Raw genomic sequence first — 24,412 nt, 5'->3', positions numbered from 1 at the left:
TGAGATGTAGCTGCTTAAGCTAAAAGAGCCAAATGTCAAAACATCTTTTTTTCTTCTCGATGGCACTGTTATGAACTAAACACATATCAGGGATTGTGCCTTGAAGCTGACGTGAGAGCTTTGCGAAAAATCGCACAGACTGTGGCCGGACTTTCTCCATGGCGGATTTCACAGCACTGGTACTATTGACGCTCGTTTCCACGTCAATGACGGTTCGAATTTACAATCCATTTGACAGCATTGATGTAGACCTATCTTCCTTTCAAGATCCTTGGCCGGTGAATATTTCCTATAATCATTTTCCACATGAAAACTCTCGTTTCTTACTGTGAAGATTACTTCGTAGGTCATCCCAACATTTTAATCTCACTCTACGTTTTTGCTCCATTATTAGAGCACTAGCGATACCCAACAAAAGTAAATAAATATTGTACATAAACATGCCAAAATATAATGCAGCTAAGAGAAAAATTATGGCAAGGGGGTGGGGGGGGGGGGGGCTCCAGCTTATAGTTGACCATCTTGGGTAGCTTACATGCACCTAAATCTATGTACAATGATGCATTTTTATTTCGCTGCTATTAAAATGCACCCGCGTTGTACCGCATGCTCTGTCATGCATTTTTAGAGCGTAGAACTGTAGGTAGGTAGAAAATATTAACATCTGTGCCTCAAATACAGCACCGGGTATTGGGTCTGTTAAGAAGTTGTTATCTAAGCAGAGGGTGTACGACGCACGCTTTTACTGGCCAAAAGACTCCTTCGCACGATTCTTTAAAACCGTAATATTCTCAACACGCTCTCGTACTGATAGTGATTATTAACACTCTAAGCGCATTTTCGCTGTCGTTGTGATGCTCTGTCTAAATTCAAAATTTATAACATCGCCCATAACGCTCCAGGGACGGATCCTACCCAGAATAAAGCGATACGGTTACTCAACATTTACGCAACTGCCAAAAGTGTGTAATTTTTTTAAATTACTACGTTGCGGCTACTTTTTAGTGTGACAGCCAGTCTCACAAACTGTACCTAGCGCGGCGTGTGTGTGTGTGTGTGTGTGTGTGTGTGTGTGTGTGTGTGTGTGTGTGTGTGTGTGTGTGTGTGTGTGTGCGCATGTGCGTGTGCGTGTGTGTGCGCGCGCGCGCTCATATCTAGTTGGGCAGCTGCACCGTTTGCAACAATGTCTGCCCAGCACTGGTTTTTCTTTTTTTTAAGATATTCTTTCTTGAGGGCCTTCAACAGAAAAAGTTTCGTAAGTCTGTCTGTCTGTACATTTGTTTGTTTGTCCGCCCTTACCGATACCTCAAACGGCACCAAACGGCCAACCCCATCCGCAGCGCCCACCAAAGTTGCTCAAGGTTGAGCGTTCATACTTGTCATACTTGTAAGATTGTCAATTAAAAAGCAATTATTGCACATATCTGAGGCACCATAACAACATGCCGATGTTTTGTATGTGTGAAAAGGCACACACAGGGAATTCTAAGGACCATATAGTGTTTATCACGCTGCGCTGACAGTGCAACGCGATGCTCAAAAAGGTAAGTGCTTCCAACGCTTTGCTAAGACGACACAGTGGTGGCACCTGCCCGTCGCTTTGCGTTCTGCACCTTATCACCTCCGAGACAAGCTCGCATCTTTCTCCGCGGACGCGCACATCTTCCTTTGTTTTCGAACTGCCAGATGGCGCTCGTGTCCACGTGCCTCGATGCGCTCGTTCGCCACCGCTGCACGCTCGAGGCACTAACTTATGCCTTGGCCTTCCCAAAACAGTTGCCAACAATGTGTTGTATCTCGAATCGAGGGTCCCTCCGCTTTCTTGTAGAATTCGCCTTCTGACTGTTCAGACATTCTTAAGAATTTATGAATCACCATTACGACATTCAGAAACAGCCTTTATTTCCACCCCAGAATCATTTTTTGCTGCTAGATGGCCGCGATTTCACACGCCACAAATTATATTTGTGCAAAATTTACTGGAGCCTCTAAACGTACGTATATGCGACATCATGCCGAGTCGTGATAATTCAGCCCCGGTGGAAATTCAATTCGACGACATATTTCCTAATAATGCCAAATTACTTCCCCGTAATATTTTGGATGGTTTACTACAAGATCACCTGCGCCGTATTACAACGAACGTTATTATTGCTGCAGACGCATCGCAATACGACGAAAAGTCAGGGGTTGGTATTTTCAGCCCGTCTTTAAATTGGATTTATTCCCTTCGACTACCCGATTTCATACCTATTTTTGTGGCCGAGTTTCTGGCAGTAGTGCTCGCCTTACGCAAGTTAGATACAGCAATTACATCAGCTGTCATAATAACAGATTCCCTATCTCTCTGTGCGGCACTTTCTGTTGGTGCTGATAATCACGTAACAAAGGCGTTCCGCGCACTAGTACCTGCTGCATTTGAGAAAAGTACGATTAGTGTGGGCGCCTGGACATAAAGGTTTGTTTCTAAATGAAATAGCCGATTCCTTAGCTAAGTCGTCAATCAGCGAACCAATTCTACCGCTCTGTCCATCATCCGCTTATGTGACTGCTGCTAGATTCCGCAGACGTAAGCTTATGCAAGTCTTTAAAGGTTCAGCACTAACAAACAAACAGAATATCGCCATTTATTATATCCCTGGCGAAGAGACTTTTGCCGCACTCGAAAACAAGAAGTAGCTATCACAAGGCTGCGTTGCCGGGTACCAAATCTAAATTTCTATAAACACAGGTCTGCTCAGGCACCTTCGCCACTGTCCGCCTGCTGTGATGAACTGTAAACAATAGACCATTTCTTTTTAACCTGCATGCGGTTTAACACATTACGAAAAACCCTATTAGAAATACCTTTACGTGGTATCGGTATGGACTTATCTCTGCCTGTCATTCTGTCTTTTGGAGCTTCCATTTCTGGTTTCTCTAATGCGACAGTATGCGGGGCCGTCCGGGACTATATTGATGAAACTAATAGGTTGACTAATTAATTAGATCCATTATTCTAACTTGTCCACATAATTATATACGTATAAAATCAGATGATTGCTCTATTCTAAGAATAAATTCGTTTATGTAAATATTTGTATGCATTACATTAAGCACCACACTTTTCTAGGCTATCAGTAACCTTTCTGTTATACCTCCATCATTCCAAATCTGAACAGTAAATTTTAAAACCACTCGATTCTTGGCCAATCCACCACAGTGGGTATGCGCCACTAACAATAGGAGAACAACAACAACAACAACACTAACACTGTGCCTCCAGAATACCATTCACCAATTTTCTTGCGCAGAACACCAAATAAACATTTTGTTCACTCTCTCCTGACGCAAGACTATCGTCTTTTGATGACATTTGCAGTGTAACATGCAGATTTGGGGCCAACTTTTTCTTTCTTTTTTCCCGCGAGCGCAGTGTCCGAGAGTGCGATCGCGCGCTTGGCGGCTGAATCCCACCAATCGGATTTTTCACTTGTTTGTTTTGGATGAGCCATTCATTTGCATCTTCACCAACTTGCTCTTCAAATGTATTATGGAACTCGGTAGCATTGCTGCACACGGGAGCGAAAGGGAACCCTCGTTGATCAGCAGGTCGGAGACGACAGCGCTAGATGGCGTGGTCTGCAGGGTGACGGCTTCACCGGAGTCCTATTTATAACGGTGGTGGTTGCAACCTGTACCACGCACCTCCCCCATACGACTATACGATTGAATAGGACTGCTGGTCCCTTCTATGAGTGAAATGACCATGTAGGTCGCCAGGACGAGCACAAGAGCTGGCAACTGCATGGTTGTTGGTGTCAACGTGGTCGAGTTTTTTTTCCCTCTTGGCGTAGTATATACGGCCATCATTTGTCGTATTCCTAGCGCATATAGTAGTGCAGAGAGGTATAGCTAACATTTCTCACTTCTCTGGACATGTCAATACAACTCTAAGTTGCCTTTATTTCAAAACCATCGGAGGAGCCGTAGGATGCCATTCTACTCAGCCGCGACCCTGACCGTGCACTACCACTGGCTGGTGAGTGACGGCCAAAACAGTGTCGATATGCAGTGCAGTTGTCGGACTAGGCGGCCAGTCCTCGCGCTATAAGAATCTGCGTGAATAAAGATGTTGCTATCATTCAGTTACGCATATGTGTCCCACGGTATTGTACCCTAGAAAAAAATCGGAAAGTAACAATAACTTATCAAGCGGGCACTTAGTGGACAGTAAGCAAATGACCCTGTCCCCTTTGTAGCCCCGAAACAGAGACATTTATGCCAGGACGCGTTGGTAAAACACAAAGTAGGTGGACATTCTTTTGGCTATATTTCTTAATCATGATCAGCCTGACTACGCCCACTGAAAGGCAAAGGCGTCTCTCACGAACAACCAGATCTCGTGCTTCCTGCTGCTACGTCCAGCAAACTTTTCAATCTCATCAGCCCACTTCCTGTGTCCCCTTCGTGCATTTGCTTTCTCTGGGAATCCAGACGTATACCCTTAATGACCAGTGGTTAATCTGCCTACGTGCTACGTCCTCAGCTCATGTAAGTTTATTCTCCTTGATTTCAATATTTCTTCCATTGACAAAAAAATCAGCCTTGTTACTTTGTGATAGTTGTGTGCCAGTATAAATTAACGTATTTTTCTTCCAGATCATAAATGATACCCGCGACGTTTATCTTGGACGTGTGTCCATAGAAAATGCAACATTTGATTGCGTAAAATCACAGTTTTTCACATATGAATGGTGTAACAAAACTGTCGACAGATCCCTTGATTTTGGCACTCTTAACGAAAGGTGAGAGCTCAGCTAATGTAATAACTCCACAATTGTAGACAATAAACTTGGCGAGAAAATGAGATAATAAGGAAATAATTCGGACTGCTCTGTAAGAACCGTACCTTAATGGCTAGAAAAAAGACAAATAGACGTAAACTAACCCACAGAGTTTAACCAGGTGCGCGTCCTATTAATTACTCTGATCTAGAGAGGCAGATTGAAGGTAGATTGAAGAAAGGAGAAAAGTAATGAAATAGAACGATAGACAGCCCGTTTGTTTAAAACACTTCTCAAGGTGCGCACTAGAACTGTCGACTGACAGTACTGTAGCAACACTTTTCTTGCTTTAACCTCATCCGAGTTAATCACATGCATGAAAGTGTTTGAGAATTTGCATCATATTCTTCATCTTTACAAGTACTCAATATTTCAGTACGTTATTCTTAACCTCAGTATGTGTTTACGAGGAAACAGTCAGCCAGACACTGTTACAAACTCTCCTAGTGTAATGTTCATCAGTATATCATAAACATCAGCTGACCTGCTACCTAAGTGCCAGATTGGGGATCTTATACCTTATATAACAGCAAAAGCATGATCAGAAATGAGAAAGTTTAGGCACGTGCGTTTAATGTAAAAGAGGTGCAGCACCGACTGGGAGTGTTTTCAAAGGGGGAACGCGCAGAAAGTGCTGTTTTTACAAGTCTTCGGCAGGGGCGGCGCCATGAATGAGCACGGGGGGGCTGGAGTCACCAAATATTTTTGCCTGCCCCACCCCAGTTGCCCCCCAAGAGGGAACATAATCATAACGCAATGGCTAAGTTCCCCGCCTCCCTGACCCCCCCACCCCCTTGAAGGAGCTCTCTTATCGTTTATGCACCTCCGGTAAAATCCTGGCGCCACCTCTGGTCTTCGGCGTTGCTCTTCCGCAAATCCCAGCCATTTCTTTGAGAACTCTAGGGCGAACGCAAGCGAATACTCTGGCGCAGAATGATTTGGCACTCGTTAGGGAACGCAAGCTTGAAAATGAGTCGTTTCTTTTGTTGCGTCGGCTGGGTCGTTACATGTTTTATGCCCCTATGTCACGGTAACACCAATCTCACAACTGTTGTGAACTGTGCTTCATGCGGGTTAGATAATACCAAGTGTTTGGACGAGCACCCCATAAGGTCCTAAAATGCCCAGATACGGTATATTTCGTGACAAGGCAACTACAACTGCAGCAAGTGGGCGCCGCACTTGAAGGTAGTCGTCTGTTTAGTTCAAGTTAAAGAAGACAGCGTCAAGATTGGGTTCAAATGCCAAGTTTTATGGCCAACTGGCGTGCCGGCCATATCTTGCGCTCAAGCAGCCAGCAGCCCCATTCGAACGTCGACTTATCGTATTCCGACTACCGCTGCCATATGAGAAATGAGAAATGATTTCCCCCTCCTCTTCTACAAACAAAGTGCAGCTTTTCATTACTCATATATGGGCATTGCATGGTAACCTTAGTTTAGGGTACGCAAGGCTCAGCGTGCGCAACGTGCTGCGCGCTGCGTACGTCATCATCGAGGCTGTCTCTTACAGCATTATTTTGCCGCGCACTACATCTGAAACGTGCTGCGTGAGCAGGCTCTTCTTAGGGTGTTTCTTCGCGCCATCTAGTGACAGTGCAATAAGCTGTAATTACTGTATTGCCCAAATCAAAACACAAGTCAAAGTATCAGACAAACCAATCTTTTCAACGATGAGTAATGGTTTGAGGGTTTCAGCTGGCTGAGCTTCGATTTTTGTTAAGCGGGCGCATCGCGAAGCAGCACGAGGGACACAGAGACGGTGAGGACACAGGAGACGAGAGGAACAAAAGACGAGCGCTTATTGCCAGCTTGAGTTAACTTTTTTTTACATATATCTTGTAGGAAGAGCAAAAAATAAAGAAATAATTGAACAAGGATTGCTGAACGCTAAGTAAAAAAATATCCCCCCCCTCCCCTTGTAGGCCCCGTTGTCTTCTAGGAACACCACCATTTTTGTGTGCGGGCATTCTTCACGAGCCATGCAAGCTGTTCCACAATGATGGAGCTTGTCCGTGGGCGAAAGATTCACCTTAGATTGGTGAAACATGGAGGACCATCCACATGCACTACATACGTAAATAGAAATATCCCTTTTGTTTCTAAGATATCGCTCAGAAATCTACCGGCTTGACCCACGCAGTTCAAATTTAAGGCACTATACCTATGAGGACCCGCACACAATTCACCAATCCGTCATGTTGCTTCACATCACGATGGGGTTCTTGTTCTTTGTAAGAATTAAGAGTGCTTTCCTTGCAACATAGCCGGTGGTCTTTGTCCTGGCAACATGGCCAGTGCTCAGGAACGTGTGGTGCCTGGTCGTGGGGCTTTCTGCTGCGGCTTAGCAGAGATCACAATCTACAGCACCTATTCAACGCACCTGTACCTATTGGCGAAGGTCTTGAGTACAATGCCTAATGGACAACGGGACGAGGCTCTCAACAATTAACGACGAGAGCTTGCCTCGGTTACCTTAGTACCAGCGGTGACTATGTGTAGGGCAAGGATTCAATAGCAACATACGTACCCATGGTGACCCATGGATGCCTTCTAGATGAAACTGGGGCGATGATATGGAGCTTTGCGCTCGCTTGCTTTTCGTGAATCGGTACTTCTGCGGCCGTTCTTTCTTCGTGAACCCTCAGTGCCTCGCATTCATATTCGTAGTGAAAAACGGAATAAGACGGTGACACAGAACGAACACATAAACAGCACGGGCAGGGAATTAGGAAACCCTTAGTGCCTACCGTTATTCCGGTTGCCGGGGAGTAGGTCACTAACTTATTTATTGCGCTATGATTCACATGCCTGTATACGTTACACGTCACTGTAATTTAGAGGAGCATAATACAAAGTGTCTACGCACATGTTCTTGTTATCACTGCGCTTTGTGTTCACTCTGTACAGCGTAATAGAATTACGTTATTGTGACCAGTGAACTAAACTTAAATGTCATAAATTTGGCATGACTGAGAGTTATTTATTGTTAGAGCAGAGGCTCATAAGCAAAGGTTTTTTTTTTAAGGCAACCTGCTTATGTGCAAAGCAGATAAGCAACGCTGCAAATATGAGAGGTACGTTGCTTCTTGCTTTAATTTAGTCACACAAGGTCCCCACGAACGCCGTATAATAGCTTTAAGAATACGTTTTCTAGTTAAACCAAGACAGATTAAACGGCAGTAGACTTTTAGTGCACTGCCGTTTACTCAAAGGCTCGCCGGTTCGCCTTAGTGCGTGTCTTTAGCAATCAGGGGCCTACGAAAACTATTTAGTACTAACAAAATGACGCCACTTGTTTTGCTCACACTGTATTCCAACCGCTTTGTTTTTTGTACCACCAGAAGAGTTCCCTCCTCACGAAGATAGCGCTGAGCCCCAGGAGTAGCTCATGAGCCGCCGTTTTCTTAACGTACGAGTTTCTTCGGAAGATTCACTAAACCGCTTGAGCAGACTGTATACTCATCTCTTTCTTACCCTTTTTCTTCCTTCTCTATGGATTTCTTTACTATTATCCTTCCCCCCCCACCCAGGTATAGGGCAGCCAACCGAGCCAATGCTGGATTAACGTCCCTGCCTTTCCTCTCCGTTTCCCCCTTCTCTCTCTTGAAAAATCTTTGAGATTTTTCATACAAGTTCATTATTTTAACAGCGTAAGGCCAATATTTCAAGCGGGTAGAGTACTTTGCTCTGGAACTCGACTTCACCTAAGGCTATTGGACGACGTGGGAGCCATCAAAGTTTTAAGGCTGCCTTGCCAGTCAACGTTTGGGAAATTCGTCGACTCACGCATCGGTTAAACTGGAGTAGCTATAGCTCAATTCGCGATAAGCCGTTTGGCACAGTTACGCTTAGCAAAAAGCCTATACTGCATCATCATATTGGATCATATGTTGATTCAGTGAAAATTAGTTTTCAACTGACAAGTGCATAAAATTTCAGGACAGGCCTTTATCCATGAATAAGCAGAAGATCGCGCAGCGCGGTAGTACTAATACGATAATTCTATGCTATACTGATGTTGAGCGCCATTGCGGAGGAAGCAATAACTATGAATCGCACAGGAAAACAGAGTTTCTCTGCACCGCTTTTTTTACTGAGTGGCTGTAGTTTGGTCGCGTTGGTTGTTGCTTTCACTGCAGAAAGCATTGTACTGAAAACGCACACAATTACAACGAAGAATAATTGATAGCCAGGGAAAGGCAGAGAGGATAAACGTTCAGGATAACCGATTTAGAAACCTACACGTACGAACGAAACGGGTGGTATTGAAAGAGGAGGAGGAGAGAGGAAGCGCATCACTCAGCATACACACAAGCGCGCACAAGCACGCGGAGTTATGTCAAAAAGATAGCATACACATTATTTATCCTAAGGCTGCCATACCTGCAGTAAACTCATCTATTATTGTTATTGCGCAGTACAGCCAAGGCGTACGGAAGCGCTGGGGGAGAGAGGGGCGGTCAGGGTATAAAGTTTAGATTATTGCTTATTCTGCTGTCATGGTATAGGAAAGAGCTCCATCTTGCCTACACTGCAGAATAAGCAAGAGGCTCCGCCCTCCTTCCTTCTCCCGCTGTTTAAAACCAATCACCACAATTTTTTTTTTACTTTTGCGCGGGTCAGTTTAAATGCGTTATGATGCTCTAAAGTTAAAACGAAAACACGGAGGCCTTACAGTGTGCCAGTATCCCAGCGTCTGCACCCTCGTTTTCATATACGACAGCCCAAATGGGCAGATATCAAGGGAAATGGGATGGGAGACCATTCATGGTTTCACCATTATTGACAATTTGCTGTCACCCTATTCGTAAAGACACATGTGCGTTGAACTTCTGGTGCAGAATTACTCCATAAAGTTGTGTTAATTTCGATATGCTCTCTGTTTTCTTCAATAGCTCGCTAAATATTTCTTTAAACGTCAAGTACGAGAAGTCACACAATCAAAGTAACCTTACTACGCTTGAAGTTACGTCCATGGGTGAGTTCTTATACGACCCTCATGAAACAATATTTTCCATAAGAAAGTACTTTATGTCGGTGCTCACCATGGCTCCATAATGTATTCGTGTCACGGATATGATGCTGTAAGTGTTTACTAACAGATTGCGGAGAAAAAAAAACAGGAAGGAAAAGTTAAACAGCAGAGCGTCAAAACAGCGACCTCACTACCCTGAGTGAGCGATCCTGCTTCATCATGTTAATGGCAAGCCATTTATATGGACCATCTACCACTGACGGTCCTCAGAGCTCATCAGCTTCAGCGCGTTTCCGTCATCAGTAGCAAAATAGCACGATTGGTATGCGTTGGGCTTGCTCACTCGAATTCCAAGATAAGCACGTGCGCGAGTTAGCCACCACGATAGACCACGCCATGTGAAGGCGCACGCGCACAGCGACGCGCGGAGAGTCGCGGCACGCCTACATTATCGTCGTGCCGCGACTCTCTGTGCGTCGCTGTGCGCGCAAGCCTTCACATGGCGTGGTCTATTCTGGAGGCTAGCTCGCGCACGTGCTTATCTCGGAATTAGAGCGCTTTTCACCTCTTGTGCTTCCACAGCAAGTTCGCTTTTAAGTGGCACTTGTTAAAGAGATCACGAACGTCATTTGGATCGCTGCCGCGGCCGCGTTTACGAAAGATGCAGGCTGCTCACACACGCAGAAATGAGAACTTTGACAGTTGTTTGTGCTCGTCCTTGGTATGCTTGTCCGTTCATTTCTTGCGTCATTCCCCCTGCTTGAGCAGCGTGCTTTAAGTGTCCAGCTTTGACAGTTTTTTGTCCGCGCTCATGCCACTGCCTCTACCAATAAGGTATCCGAGTCTTGTTCAACGTAGTAACTACATAGTTCATGATATTGATGGAAAGTAAGCTAAAACTGATGATGATGAAAATGATGCTCCTTGGGTGATTGGCGCCTACTCGCGCAGGGAGCAACTATAATGCCCAGCCTATCGAAGGAGGAACCGAAGAAGTTCGGGGCGTGCGTGCTCTGGTGTTAGCCTTTTTTAAATTAGAGTTTTGATTTAATTTATTATTTATTACTTATTAAAAAGCCTCATAGTTGGTGTATTTGAGTGAGCATCAAAATTTATTTTTGAAAACTAATGTTTTTGTTATATAACCTTCATTACTCTAGAAAAAGTTACACTCACTACAATGGGTCCGGTGTCAAACGATGCCCTGCAACGTGACGAATCCCAGGTCACCGAACGCGAGCAGTATCCAGGCAAGGTTGCACAGAAAATAGATATTGAACTTTGAACATATTGTGCCTGTTCGCTGGGACGCACCATCGCCAAGGAATCCAGAGGCCACGCTGCACGAGCCCGCCGCTGTGGCACGAGGACGGGCCTGCGAAACGAGCTGGACGCCTGCGGCTCGTGGGTGCAGGAGCACGCTGCTCGCGCAACAAACACACACAGCGTCTAAGGTAAAGAGCTAACGCTCTCATGGAAACGCAGACGTCTAACCCACGTCAAGAGAGCCCGAGTACGATGCAAGTGAACAACACGGAGGATAACTCAAAAACGGAATCACATTGGACGTTTGGTGAAAATAGTGGCAAAACGACAGGCAAGGTCCACATTGAGTGGCTACAAGCTGGCCGTAAAGGCAGGCCAGCCAAAGAAGACAAGTCAGCCGAAGAAAGAGCTACACGACCTCTGGAGTCAGACGCCGAGTCTCCACCGCAGCATAGACGCAGCACTAGGATGCGGCCATTTTTTACTGATGACTTTAAAATTGTATTCCGCCCGCAACCAGGACTAGATCTTTCAAAACGAGCACTCATCGAGGTTACACATGCCATCGGAAGATCCAGTGGTTTGGCCCAGCAGGACTTGTATGACTATGTGCAGGGGTAGAAAGTTGAGAATGGGATCATCGCAAGCACAGCAAGTACTGAACGATCTTCCAAACTGCAAAGTATAAACGCTATACAGCTCGGTGGAGTAATATATCAAGTAAATCCGCACATTCGATACCCCGATGATGTGTGCCGCGGAGCCATCTACGGCGTCGAGGCAGTAACAAGCCCCACGGAGATTGTTGCAGGACTTCGCGTAGACCCAAGATACCACGTCCTTGGCGCGCGCATGCTGGGATCTTCCACTGCTGCAGTTATCACTTTCAACGGGCAGCACGTTCCTTTTTACGTAACGTACCTCAGTGGAGACTACCGATGCAAGCCATACCGGAAGTCTATCCAATATTGCCGAACCTGTGGCGCCATAGGTCACCGACAAGACATCTGCCCTCAGCCGAAAGCAAACTTCTGCTACAAATGCGGCCACGACAAGGACACAGAACCTAACGACTGCCAACCGATGTGCAAGATCTACTGAGAAGACCATGAAACTGCTGGAAAGGAATGCAAGAAGAAACTCCACAGCAACCCTCCTCCTTATCAAGTAAGACGCCAGCAGTTCGATAACGCCCATGCCCGTGAGAATCACTGGAGTGCTCACACCGATGATTTACCCGGGTTGGTTATCACACCAGAAAGTTCACAAGCCCCCTCTTTTCACCAAAGATCTGACCGAAGTCGCTCTCGCACTAAGGAAAAAGGTCGCTCTGGATCCCGCACGCCATCATGGCCTCGCTCTGTCAGGGGAATCAGTTGCGCCGCCACGGTGACCGGCAGTGACGGGCCCAGTTCTCGAAATACCACAAGTGCCTCAACCATCTCGCCTGCTCAGACAGCGGCCATCCGGGCTCTAGAAAATAAAGTCCTATATATACAACAGAGGATACAACAACACCCCCCAGCCAAGTGTAGCACGCTAGAATTTGGCGACAGCATACTAAATTAGACGGAAACCAGAATATTGAAGCGGGTAGAAGGAAGGCTGCAAGCACGTGAAGCGAAGATGCTCGACCTCGTCGAACGACGCCTTGAAGCTTTCGAGGAAGCCCTCACAGCGAAACTCCTCAAATTCATAGACATAACCACAGAGAAAGTGGTTACTAAAATTATGAAAAATGTAGACCCACTGACCCGTACTGTAAGCACGTTCGACGCCAAGCTTGATGGCTTCATGGCACAACAGCATAACTTCATAACATATGCATACAAAATTTCGTTAGCCATGAGCAGCTGGCGGAGCTGCAGGAACCAAGCGGAAAGAGCGAAAGACTTTAGGGGATGAAACTGCAGCTGAAATTCGATCGACAGCACCAAACTACTGGCACCAGGCGGAAATCAACCGCCAGAATGGCAGCTCCCACACGTAGAAAGTCTGAGCCATTCCCCTCTCTCTGAATTTGGCACTGGAATCACAAATACTACAGAACTCGTTCTGCAAACTTGCAAGAATATGTTAAAAGAAGTAATCCAGATATAATCGCGTTGCAGGAAACCCACACAGAAAAAATCAAGCTCCCAGGCTACAGCACTCTCACATGCTCACCCCGCACCGCAATTCCAGTCAATAAGAATCTAACCGCACAGGCTCATGAAATTGAAGACAGTGGCATCGAACACACCATCGTGTAGATAATCCCCACTCGGAAGACTCAACAGAACTTATACCTGGCCAACCTTTGCAGCTCTCCGCGGGAGCAGTTGAACCAATGCGACCACTTCGTCCACGAGCTCCGCCAAATGGTTAACGGCAACCGACTTGTCTTACTTGGGGACTTCAATACTCCCCACGCGGCCTGGGGCTATCACAGCACCACCAAGAAGGGAGTGCGTGTTCACGACGCTGCACAGCAACACGGTCTGCCGCTGTGGAATGACTTGCTCCATCCAACCCGAGTGGGCAACAGCGTGTCGATGGATCACTAGAGACGTGCACAACGCAACGTGGACAAGACTATCGGACACTCTAAGGAGCGACCCTCACATCACTCAAATAGAGGTCGAACAGGCTCACAGCTCACTCAAAACAGGAAACGCTCGGCTCACGGACTAGACTACCTACAGGAATGACCTTGATGATGACTCGACTATCGAAGACATTGAAGGTTGGTTAAACGGTTTTGTAAGAGTTGCTGACGGACATGCCAAAATGATACACTTGAACGAGGACAATCTGGCAGTCGATAATCATCTCCTTCACCTATGGGAAGCTCGAAGATTTCTTCTCAAACGATGGCAACGGCAAAGGCTCAACCACAACCTCAAGCGCCGCATCGCCGTACTCACCAGGCAGGCACAGGGTACGCTGAAAACCTTGCGAGCTAGAACTGATGGTCCTTCTGCGACAAACTTCAAGGGACAGTGAGCACAAAGAACACTTGGCGCATCCTTCGAGCCCTGATCGACGACACCCCCACCAAAACTAATCAAAGACATACAATTCAGCGGTTCATGCACAACTATGAGGGCACAGAGCACCAATTACTCCAAGAACTTCAAGCAAAGCTGCGTGGCTCTGTCAACCAGTAAGCTGCCTCCATCAACACTTCGACACCTAGGGGGTACCGAGGAGCACCGAACGAAGCACTTGACCAGCCTTTCACGCAGGCAGAGCTACACGCGGCCCTCCCTAAGCTTACGCGCAATATGAGCCCAGGAAAAGACAAAGTGACCAATAAGCACCTACGACAGCTACCGCCCCGGCGTTGACTGCGCTCCTTCGGCACTATAACGACTGCTGGAGGAAGGGCGAGCTACCACAAGCCTGGAAGCACTCAGAGATGACCATGGTACCCAAGCCAAACAAGCCATTCTCGATTGCGAATCTTCGTGCCATTTCCCTTACATCTTGCACTGGGAAGCTCTTTGAGCTAATGGCAAACGAGCGGCTCACCACACATCTCGTAGACAATGGTCACTACCCGAACACCATGTTCGGCTTCCGCCAAATGCTCAGCACACAAGACGTCCTCTTGCAGATAAAGGAAGATATTCTTCTCCTTTTGAGCAAGCACAGTAAGTCATCTGTTCTAGCTCTGGACGTGAAGGGCGCATTTGACAATGCGAGCCACGAAGCCATTCCGCGTAGCCTTGAAAATGTCGGCTGTGGTGCCAAAACATACGCCTACATACTGGCTTTCCTCACCGACTGTACAGCAACTGTAGGGATTGCCAATATCCAGATCGAGCTTTTTCAACTCCCTAACAAAGGCACGCCGCAAGGCTCAGTGATATCGCCACTACTTTTAAACTTGGCCCTCCTTAAGCTCCCGCGTCTCTTGAACGCTGTCCCTAGAATACATCACGCATTATATGCCGATGAGATGTCTATTTAGACAGAAGGTGCTAGCACGGGTGAACAGGAGGACTGACTTCAAGAGACTGTAAGCATCACTGAAGAAACCTCAAGACCTGCGGCCTCCAATGTGCTCCGGAAGAGTCGGAACTGTTAGTAGTAGCTGCACGCACCTGGGGTATACCACCAAGCTACGGCACACCTGACCCACAAGTCTTTCTACAAGGAGTCCAAATACCACAAGTTGACACACTTCGAGTCCTTGGACTATACATAAAGATGGGTATAGCTCCGCTGCCCCAGCTGCAGAACACTGTGACACAGGTCACCCACTCAATCCGAAGCGTGGCTAACCGCCGCAGTGGCTTCAAAGAGCACGACACCGTAAAATGGTACAAGCTCTTCTTTACAGCTGCATAACGTACGGAACTTCCTACCTCAACCTGTAAACAGCGAATAAACAAAAACTTATCCGCTGATACGAAAGGCTACAAAGCTTGCCTTAGGACTGCCGCCAGGCGCCTCCACTGACCGATTGCTTCACATGGGAGTTCGAAATACGTGGGAAGAACTCACCGAAGCACACCTCGTCAACCAGGTCGAGAGACTCAAGCTGTAACTCAACGGGTAAGCCGTCCTTCAATGCACGGGATACGAGACGACCCTAGAACCCACCGAAAAACGCAAAGGTGAAATACCATCACAGCTCCGAGAATGCCTTGAAATGCAGCAGATCCCTCTAAATATGCATTCTCAACATCACCGAGCAAGGCGGCTCGCCAGGTTTAACACGATCCGGGAAAACAATGGCAATGACCCGCAGGCGTTTTTGTGGACGCAGCCAAATATCCGGGACGTAATTACTTCACGATTACCATCACATATTACAAGGGCGTTGTACTAGCATCGGCCACTATCCTCACCAAACGTGCGGAAACAGCTGAAGAGGCTGCTATAGCACTCGCCACCCAGACGAGTGCGGATCCCATCGTGGTCTTTACCGACTCACAAACAGCGGCACGGAACTACCTGAAAGGCAGGGTCTCCACGGTGGCGATTAGGCTACTAAAGCGCATGGACAATCCTCATCCCTACACATTCACTGTGTGGATTCCGGGTCACAAAGTTCTCGAGGGAAATGAAGTGGCACACACCGCAACTCGCGAATGCGTCAAACGGGCATTTCCGTACGAGATACGAAGCACCTCCCACTCAACAACAGGAGCAGAGGCTGGAGGACCCGTACCACCAACGTATCATGCATTGCTGCAACATTATCGGCTAGAAGGTAGGTCATACCCTCCACCACATCCACAACTCACAAGAGACGAAGGCACTGACTACAGGCGTCTTCAAAGCAACACCTTCACCCACGGCGTACTGTTGCACCATATGAGGCCAACGTTGCACAGCTACATCTGTCCTCACTACAATGTAGCAGACACTCTGGCGCACCTCCTACTGCAGTGCAAAGTAAGCGTCCGAAGGCTACAAGCAGCAGCCCCATATGTGGACCAAGACCTCCTCAGTGAAGTGTGGGAGGCTGCGGTCTCCCAGCCGAACCTGTTCGAGCAGCGTCAACTCGTCGCTCGAGCCCGGCGGGCTGTCCAGGCCAGAGGGTTCCTGGAATAAGGAACTTTCCCACCTTCACTCACAAGCTTAATTCAATAAATGTGTTCTCTCACTCTCTCTGTCTCCATTACGCTAAAACTTCATAAGATTTTGTAAGAGCACTCAGTTTTTCCCCACAGTGAGTATGAGCCACAAGAGAAGGTGAGCAAGAACATTTTGCCTAGAGTAAACACCGTGCTTAGTATCGTATCTGCGTTCCTATGTCTTCTAGCACCTATTTGATAGATTGGTAACAATATTATATGGTCACGATACACCTTAAGCGTACAACTAAGATGTTTGCCAAAAGAGATAAGGACCCGATTTCGTGTAGCAGCCTAGGCAAAAACAAATACATGAACGCGTCTTTTTCTTCTGTCAGTGTGAAGTTTACTGCCACAGAGAACATCGTCTTTGTCGTCTAAGGCCATCGAGAAAGCGTGCATGGTAAGGCCGTATTTCAGACTTACTAGCACCTATACTAAAGAACACCAATGTAACAGCTTTATTAATGGTATCATGTGCATGCTCGTAACCAAGTCATAGGGCATGATGACTACCATGAATACCTCTAGGTAGGAATAGCAAAAGGATGGTAGGAAAAAATAGCGGCTGTTTAAAAGTTGCGTATAATCCAAGCACTCCGTATTTTGTATTAAAGCGTTTACTTGTATGCTGTAGAGCTTTAGAATTATACACGATATGTTAACGATATGCGCAATATATGATGTCATGCAACATTTACATTGATGCATCGTGCCAGTACCAACCTTAGTGCTCCAGCGTATGTCGGCGCGCTGCCGCGTTAGGAAACGAGAGTGATAGAAGCTTGAGTCAATTGAAGTATTCATTACGAAACAGGGTGGGCATGCATAGAGACAAAGGAGAAGACAACGAGACAACACAAACGCAGAACTTAGTTGCAGAAAGGTTTAACAAGAGTGGTGTTGCTTTGCATTTTATTGATTCCTTATCCCACCGGCTAAAGTAGTCCGTAAATATATTCAGTGCTAACATTGTTTTCACTATGGCCAACAAGTTAGGTAAGATATTCGACGTTGTCCAGATGAAAAGAGCAGATTAAGCATACACAGGCTACTGACATTTGTGCTGCGAACAGCACCAATAACATCTACATAATGCCGTACTGACTTATACCGGTGTCACACGGTCGTTTCGAAGGCCATTAAACCGACGGTCTATCGACTCAACTGACAAGGGCTAAATGCCACATAGGCGATTTCCATCGAGTCAGGGGCCTATCGAGTAATAGGAGCACCCAACACCTTCGTTGAAACATCGATGGCGTCCGCTTGCTTCCTCCTTCACCACTCCAATGTCAGTATCAAGCTGCATAATTGAACCCATGTAAAAAACCATTGCAGCCTTCTCATCTCGAAATTATGTTCCGTGATTGCTCGTGACGGCAGAAGCTTGCAAAGCAAGTCGCAGCGGCCTCCGAAACGTGTTAACGCAAACCACATTGCACAATCATGACTAAAAAACGGCAGCCGAACCTGGTTGCCACATTTTCGCTGCTTAACGACCTAAAGGCCAAACATGCATTATAAGTATGTGTAAACACTTTTTTGAATGAATGTTTACACAAAAATAAGAAACGCGTATGCGCATTTAGGTGTATGTAATTATTTCATTTACAATAACATAAAAACGAAAAGAAAGATTTCCAGCGCCACACAATTTTAGGCAAAAATATCTTAACCACTCAACGGCCATTGAAAACTGCCGTAAAGCAGCACGACCATTCTATCGAGTTGATGGAGCTGTGGCATTTCAATGGCCGTCGACTCGATGGTCTTTCAAACATGTCCGTGTGACACCGGTATTAAAAAGTTAATTCTTTTAGGCTGTGGCTCTTTCTGTGTACGGCTGACAAGCCATTGTGTTAATAAAATATTATTTGAAGACTAGAGGTCATTAACCGAAAGATAACCATCTAATCTTTCTTTTCTCTGTCACGACTGTATATGCACGTCAACATTCGATGATTCATCGTCATCATCATCAGCCTGACTACGTCCACTGCAGGACAAAGGCCTCTCCCATGTTCCACCAGTTAACCCGGTCCTGTGCTTGCTGCTGCCAATTTATACCCGCAAACTTCTTAATCTCATCTGCCCACCTAAACTTCTGTCTCCCCCTAACCCGCTTCCCTTCTCTGGGAATCCAGTTTGTTACCCTTAATGACCAGCGGTTATCCTGTCTACGCGCTACATGCCCTGCCCATGTCCATTTCCTCTTCTTTATTTCAACTATGATATCCTTAACCCCCGTTTGTCCTCTAATCCACTCTGCTCTCTTCTTGTCTCTTAAGGTTACACCTACCATTTTTCTTTCCATTGCTCGCTGCGCCGTCCTCAATTTAAGCTGAACCCTCTTTGTAAGTCTCCAGGTTTCTGCTCCGTAGCTACGTACCGGCAAGATACAGCTGTTATATACCTTTCTCTTGAGGGATAGTGGCAATCTACCTGTCATAATTTGAGAGTGCTTGCCGAATGTGCTCCACCCCATTCTTATTCTTCTAGTTACTTCAATCTCGTGGTTCGGCTTTGCGGTTATTACCTGCCCTAAATAGACATAGTCTTTTACAACTTGAAGTGCACTATTACCTATCTCGAAGCGCTGCTCTTTTCCGAGGTTGTTGTACATTACTTTCGTTTTCTGCAGATTAAATTTAAGACCCACCTTTCTGCTCTCCTTGTCTAACTCCGTAATCATAAGTTGCAATTTGTCCCCTGAGTTACTCAGCAATGCAATGTTGTCGGCGAAGCGCAAGTTACTAAGGTACTCTCCATTAACTCTTATCCCTAACTGTTCCCTATTAAACACCGGAGTGACCAAACGCGTCTAATGGTGTAAGTTCAGATCATCAATAGTAATAGAAGCGTGTGCGTCAGCCAGCCAGCCATAAACTTACAGAGCGAGGGCGTGAGATGTCTAAGCTGTTTTATCCTTAGCGTAATCCTGCCCGACCGACAGGTGGCTCTGCGCAGATGAGTTTGCGCATATGAGTTTTGCGACCACTTTGTGTTTCCCAACTGAACACCACTTCAGTTGGTAGACAGCGTCTGTGTCGTCTCATTCCCTTGCACTGTGTCCATGTTCACAAGCCCACCATCTCTCTATGTGTGCGCACTCTAAGGCAAAATGCGAATCTGCGAGAGGTGAACACGGTGACATAGCAAGGGCGATGGTGATATATCCGGCTGCAGAGTGACTAAGATAGGCATATACTGAGAGAAATGCGACATCAAACAAGCAACGAAGGTTGACTGTTACGATTTATTTTTTATGCCCACTGCAGGAGCTTAATGTCTGTTAAAATTAGGATAGCGAACGACTTCTACGTAAATTAAAGCTTTCCTACAACGTGATTAGCCCGACTACAACGCAGTCATTACAACTAATGCTAAGAATACTTCCTTCTGAGTTGAACTGCGCGAAAAACGTAGACATAAAACCAGACAGACAACACAGGCGTGTACTAACAAATTAAAATTTATTGAAAGAGCGCAAAAATATAATAAGCAATAAAACAACGTGTGCAAGATTAACCACCAGAAAAGACCTACATGTGTGCATCATCTTGAATGTTCCTACATGTGTGCGGGTTAATCCTGCACACGGGGTTTTATTGCTTCTGATATTTTGTGTGATATTTCGTGATATAGTTGTTATTACGCATCTGAGTTGTTCGTTTCTTCTTATGTTTACGTTTTTTGCGCAGTTTAGCTCAGTAAAGTAGCAAATCACTCAACTGGCTGTTCTGATCATCATCGTCATCATCATCATCACCATCCTGTATGCGTCCAATGCAGGACAAAGACCTATCCCATGTTCCGCCAGTCAACTCGGACCTGTGCTTGCTGCTGCCACTTTCTACCCACAAACTTCCTAATCTGATCAGCCCACCTAGCTTTCTGTCTCCCCATCATCAGCTTGCCTTCGCTGGCAATCCAGTTAGTTATCCTGTCTACGTGCTAGATGCCCAGCCCATGTCCATTTATTCCTCTTGATTTCAGCTATTGATTTCAGCTTGATTTCAACTGTTCTAAGATTACTGTTCTATAATATGCACTAACTCACCCCTTCATTGCGAATAAAGGTCACACACAAAAAAGGCATGGTCAGCTTTGCACGACGTTGCTGTCGGAAAGTCAAATGTACAGCGGTGCTGTATTTTCTGTTATTCGATTGTTTTGCTAAGAATTTGCTATAATTTTGCAAGGTTATGCTATAACAAGTCTTGCTAATTTCTGCAAGGCATATCAAGTATTTACGTTCATGTTACAAGGTGCTGCTATATAAAGCTATACAATGATTACGCCTCATTCACCCTCCTCATACGACCTTCATCCCAGTATTTGCCAGTGTTTATTAAAGCATATCCAGAAGCTAAACTCAACTTCACCTCTGGCTCTCATTGGCGAGCGTCCTGAAGTATTTTATCTCTGGTTAGAACTTACTACCTCTGGGACACAGGTAGCGCATTACCCTATGATGATGATGGTCATTCCAATTAAGCAGGGACTCTATACACCCGGCTTCAACATCTCCCCTGTTCAAAGAATAGTGCTGTGAGGCTTAACCAGACCGTCCCCAAGCGGGCCTAGCCAGATATAATTGAGTTTGCTTGCGTCTATTGTGGACGAAAAAAATTTGTTTCACTCACTCCCTCTCCTAGCTGATCTCTTTTAAGCACAGACGTAGGTTTTTCATTTAACTGTGGCCGTAGATGCAGGCGAAGTCGAGCTAGTGACCTGCATTTAAAGTGCGAGTCAGGCACATGAAGTCAATTTGCCATTAAGAAAATCAAATTTTGGAAATGTACTTCTCGAAGGTCAGTTCCGGCGTTATAGGCATACGCATCTAGAACAAACTGCAGACCTAAATTAAGTTAGGTTTTTTAACGAATCACCCAATAAACTCATCTACCTATATGACTATTTCACCTCATGGGTATCTCGGTAGCTTATTTAGCTTTTAAGTGCGAAGCATTTCTTTGCGCACTGCAAGAAACTTGGAAATATTTTCTATCTATCTATCTATCTATCTATCTATCTATCTATCTATCTATCTATCTATCTATCTATCTATTCTCGGCAAATACCCGAGGGCGGGCATCTGCCATAGGTATGCGGGTATGCACCACAGGTGATTTACAGCTCATATCTACCAAGTAACAGCAAAAACAGACATGGTGATTTTAACGTCCGAGCGTTACGAAAAAGCTGAAATATGTAGCATTAATCCGACGAATGCACAGAATACATGTCTGGGCCAAAGGAGGAATCGAAACCCAGAATTTTGCATGGCAATCAAGAATTCTACCACAAATCCACGCCTGGTCTTTGTACTACTTTTCAAAAAGACCCTAACATTCGTGAAGCGTCCATTCTGGTTGCAGTGCTGGCTGGCCAATTTTACATACACATGTACTGTGAGGCAGCCATAACGTCGGGTTTACGTCAATCGTATTTTAGCGCCATCCACTGAAGTTGATTTATGTATACCATTGTCCAGAGTTACCATCCTCGCGAGCACCACCGTTTCACATCATCTTACCGCTTCTGGTGTTCTTATATCCTTCTTGCTGTGGTATGCTTACGGTACTGTAAACAAGAAAGAGGAGGAGTAGAGAAAAGCGGTATGAGGAGAAGGTTAGCCAGTTCTCAGACCAGCTTGGTATACACTATGCTGAAAAAAGAGGTGAGGTGAAGAAAAGTTCACAGAGCAAATAAGTTACAAAATCTTGTTTGTTTTCGATAAAGGGGAAGAAAAGCACGTCAGATGACACTGCTTGAAGTCTCTCTGTGAGACTACGAGTAGTTGTTTGTAAGAAGCTCAACAGTGCTCTCGGGGCTTTCCGTGCCGAAGGCGGTTTCTGCCTGTGGCCTAAGGCCTTTTACTCCAGCAATAGGTGATTAACAAGGCACACAAACAGAAGATGAGTGATTGTCTCCACGCAATTGCGATTATCACACGACGGGCTACTGCCCATTCTGCTGTGAAACTAGTAAGCAATTGTGATGCCACCCAGAGCCAAAGGTGGCACAGGGACATAGCCGCAGTTATAATGGTTGACAAGTAGTTATTGAAAATATCTTCGGCTGTTAAACGTGTATCTTTGCATGCATCTGTGCATATTTTTAGCGCCACTTCATAACAATTCACACTATAAAAAATACATTCCCTCGCATGCTTCGCATATAACATCGATTCCCAAGGCACATACAATTTGCCGAATTTTTTCCCCGTTTCAAAAAGATAATTTTTTTAAATGCTGGCAATGGCACCAAGTCATCATTGCACTTTTTAAATTGTTATTGTACATATAAATGTGTACATAGTTCTGGTTCTTGTTTTATACTTTTAGCACGAGCTCCTAGAGCGGTAAGCCAAGGTGAAGCGTTTTTCACTTTTTACAGCACAACGAGAAATCTTGCTGCTTAACAAATCCTACACTATCGGAAATAATACCTTTCGTGTACTGTACGGAGACCGGACTTGTCTAATCCTAGGCAATGAAATAATTAAGACGGGGGAAAAACATGCGACTGAGGAAGAGATGGGTGAGTTGAAGCAAATCGAAAAATATGACGAGTTCTTTTTTGTTTTGCTGCTGTGTTGCGGAAAAGTGAACAGATGTAGTGTGAATTATGCAAATTACACCCAACGGTATTACGTTTTTTAGTACCTATGGCGCATATTTCCTCTTTTACGGCCACGACTTCCACACTTGCAATGCAAAAACAAAAAAAAAGCGGCCTTTTCGGGAAATTCTTCAAGCCGACCTATGTTTGCGTGCGCGCATGTTTATTACAATAATTGACCTGTTTTGTGAAATGACTACGTTTTTAAGTACATTTTCTCTGGAGGAACTCAGTTTTTGCTCACTGCGGTGGACTATATGTATGGTGTTACAGCAGTCATATTTATTTACTGCCTGTGTCTCATTCACCACATAATTCATCATCGTTCATCTCAAAATGACTTCATCTTGCTTCCTGAGTATATGTATCGTCGCGCATTAATCCCCGAATGAAGGTTGCAGTGCCCTTTTGCAGAACTTCCACTTTCCATAATTCATTTTTTTCTATTGACTTGCGAGAATCGGAGCCACCTTCCTGCTCTAACCGCAAACATTACCAATCATCAATGATTTCGGACAGTTTTAACTTAGTAACTAATTAGTTTGGTTGGTGTATTTTTTGTTGTCGTTGTTCATTATATTTCTTTACCTTTATTATAATACTGTTTGTTTCTTCTCCCCTTTGAAGTTCATCGGCCATGAGAACACAATAAATTAAATGAAACAAGTTTCAATCGTATATGGAGTCAATAATAAAATAATTATTTTGAATTGACTTATACTTACAGGGTTCACCAACTGCACCTTGTGGTTTCCATATACAAGTGGTTATTTAAGTCCGCCAACATGCTGCGAGTTCCTGCTTGTTGTTCTCTGTGGGCAAAACAGTAAGGTTGTCTCGCGAAAATGTCACGACCTACGCAGGAAAGTAGAAAGTCATTAAACTATTTGAAAATGGCAGGAATTCGTGTTGTTACTGAGTGTACTGCATATAATCACGTATACTTTTTTTATTGGAATAGAAAATACACGAAGGAGTTTTTGTCACCGTTACTTGGCGGCGGCTACCCCTTTCCCAGATATACCTTTACAAAGACGCATACAGTGCTGCGGCGGGGCATCGCAGCGAGGAAAATGAAAGCGGGTTGGGAGAAAGGGTGGGAGGTGTCCATGTAGTTTACTTCACGCTCTCTATGTATACGCG

At 45.4% G+C, this 24,412-nt stretch overlaps 1 protein-coding gene across 1 annotated transcript; it reads left to right on the top strand.

The window, feature by feature from the left end:
- Nucleotides 1-46: 46 nt before the first annotated feature.
- LOC142813932 (uncharacterized) lies at nt 47-24,168 on the top strand. Its single transcript, XM_075891883.1, has 5 exons — nt 47-278; nt 4,642-4,787; nt 9,724-9,806; nt 23,045-23,188; nt 23,997-24,168. The coding sequence occupies exons 1-5, from the start codon at nt 159-161 to the stop codon at nt 24,149-24,151; spliced, it is 648 nt and encodes a 215-aa protein (XP_075747998.1). The 5' UTR covers nt 47-158; the 3' UTR covers nt 24,152-24,168.
- Nucleotides 24,169-24,412: the final 244 nt, after the last annotated feature.

The sequence above is a fragment of the Rhipicephalus microplus genome, chromosome 4, assembly GCF_043290135.1.
Source record: "Rhipicephalus microplus isolate Deutch F79 chromosome 4, USDA_Rmic, whole genome shotgun sequence".
In the NCBI taxonomy this organism is placed as follows: domain Eukaryota; kingdom Metazoa; phylum Arthropoda; class Arachnida; order Ixodida; family Ixodidae; genus Rhipicephalus; species Rhipicephalus microplus.
This window is presented reverse-complemented; position numbering and strand designations above follow the sequence as displayed.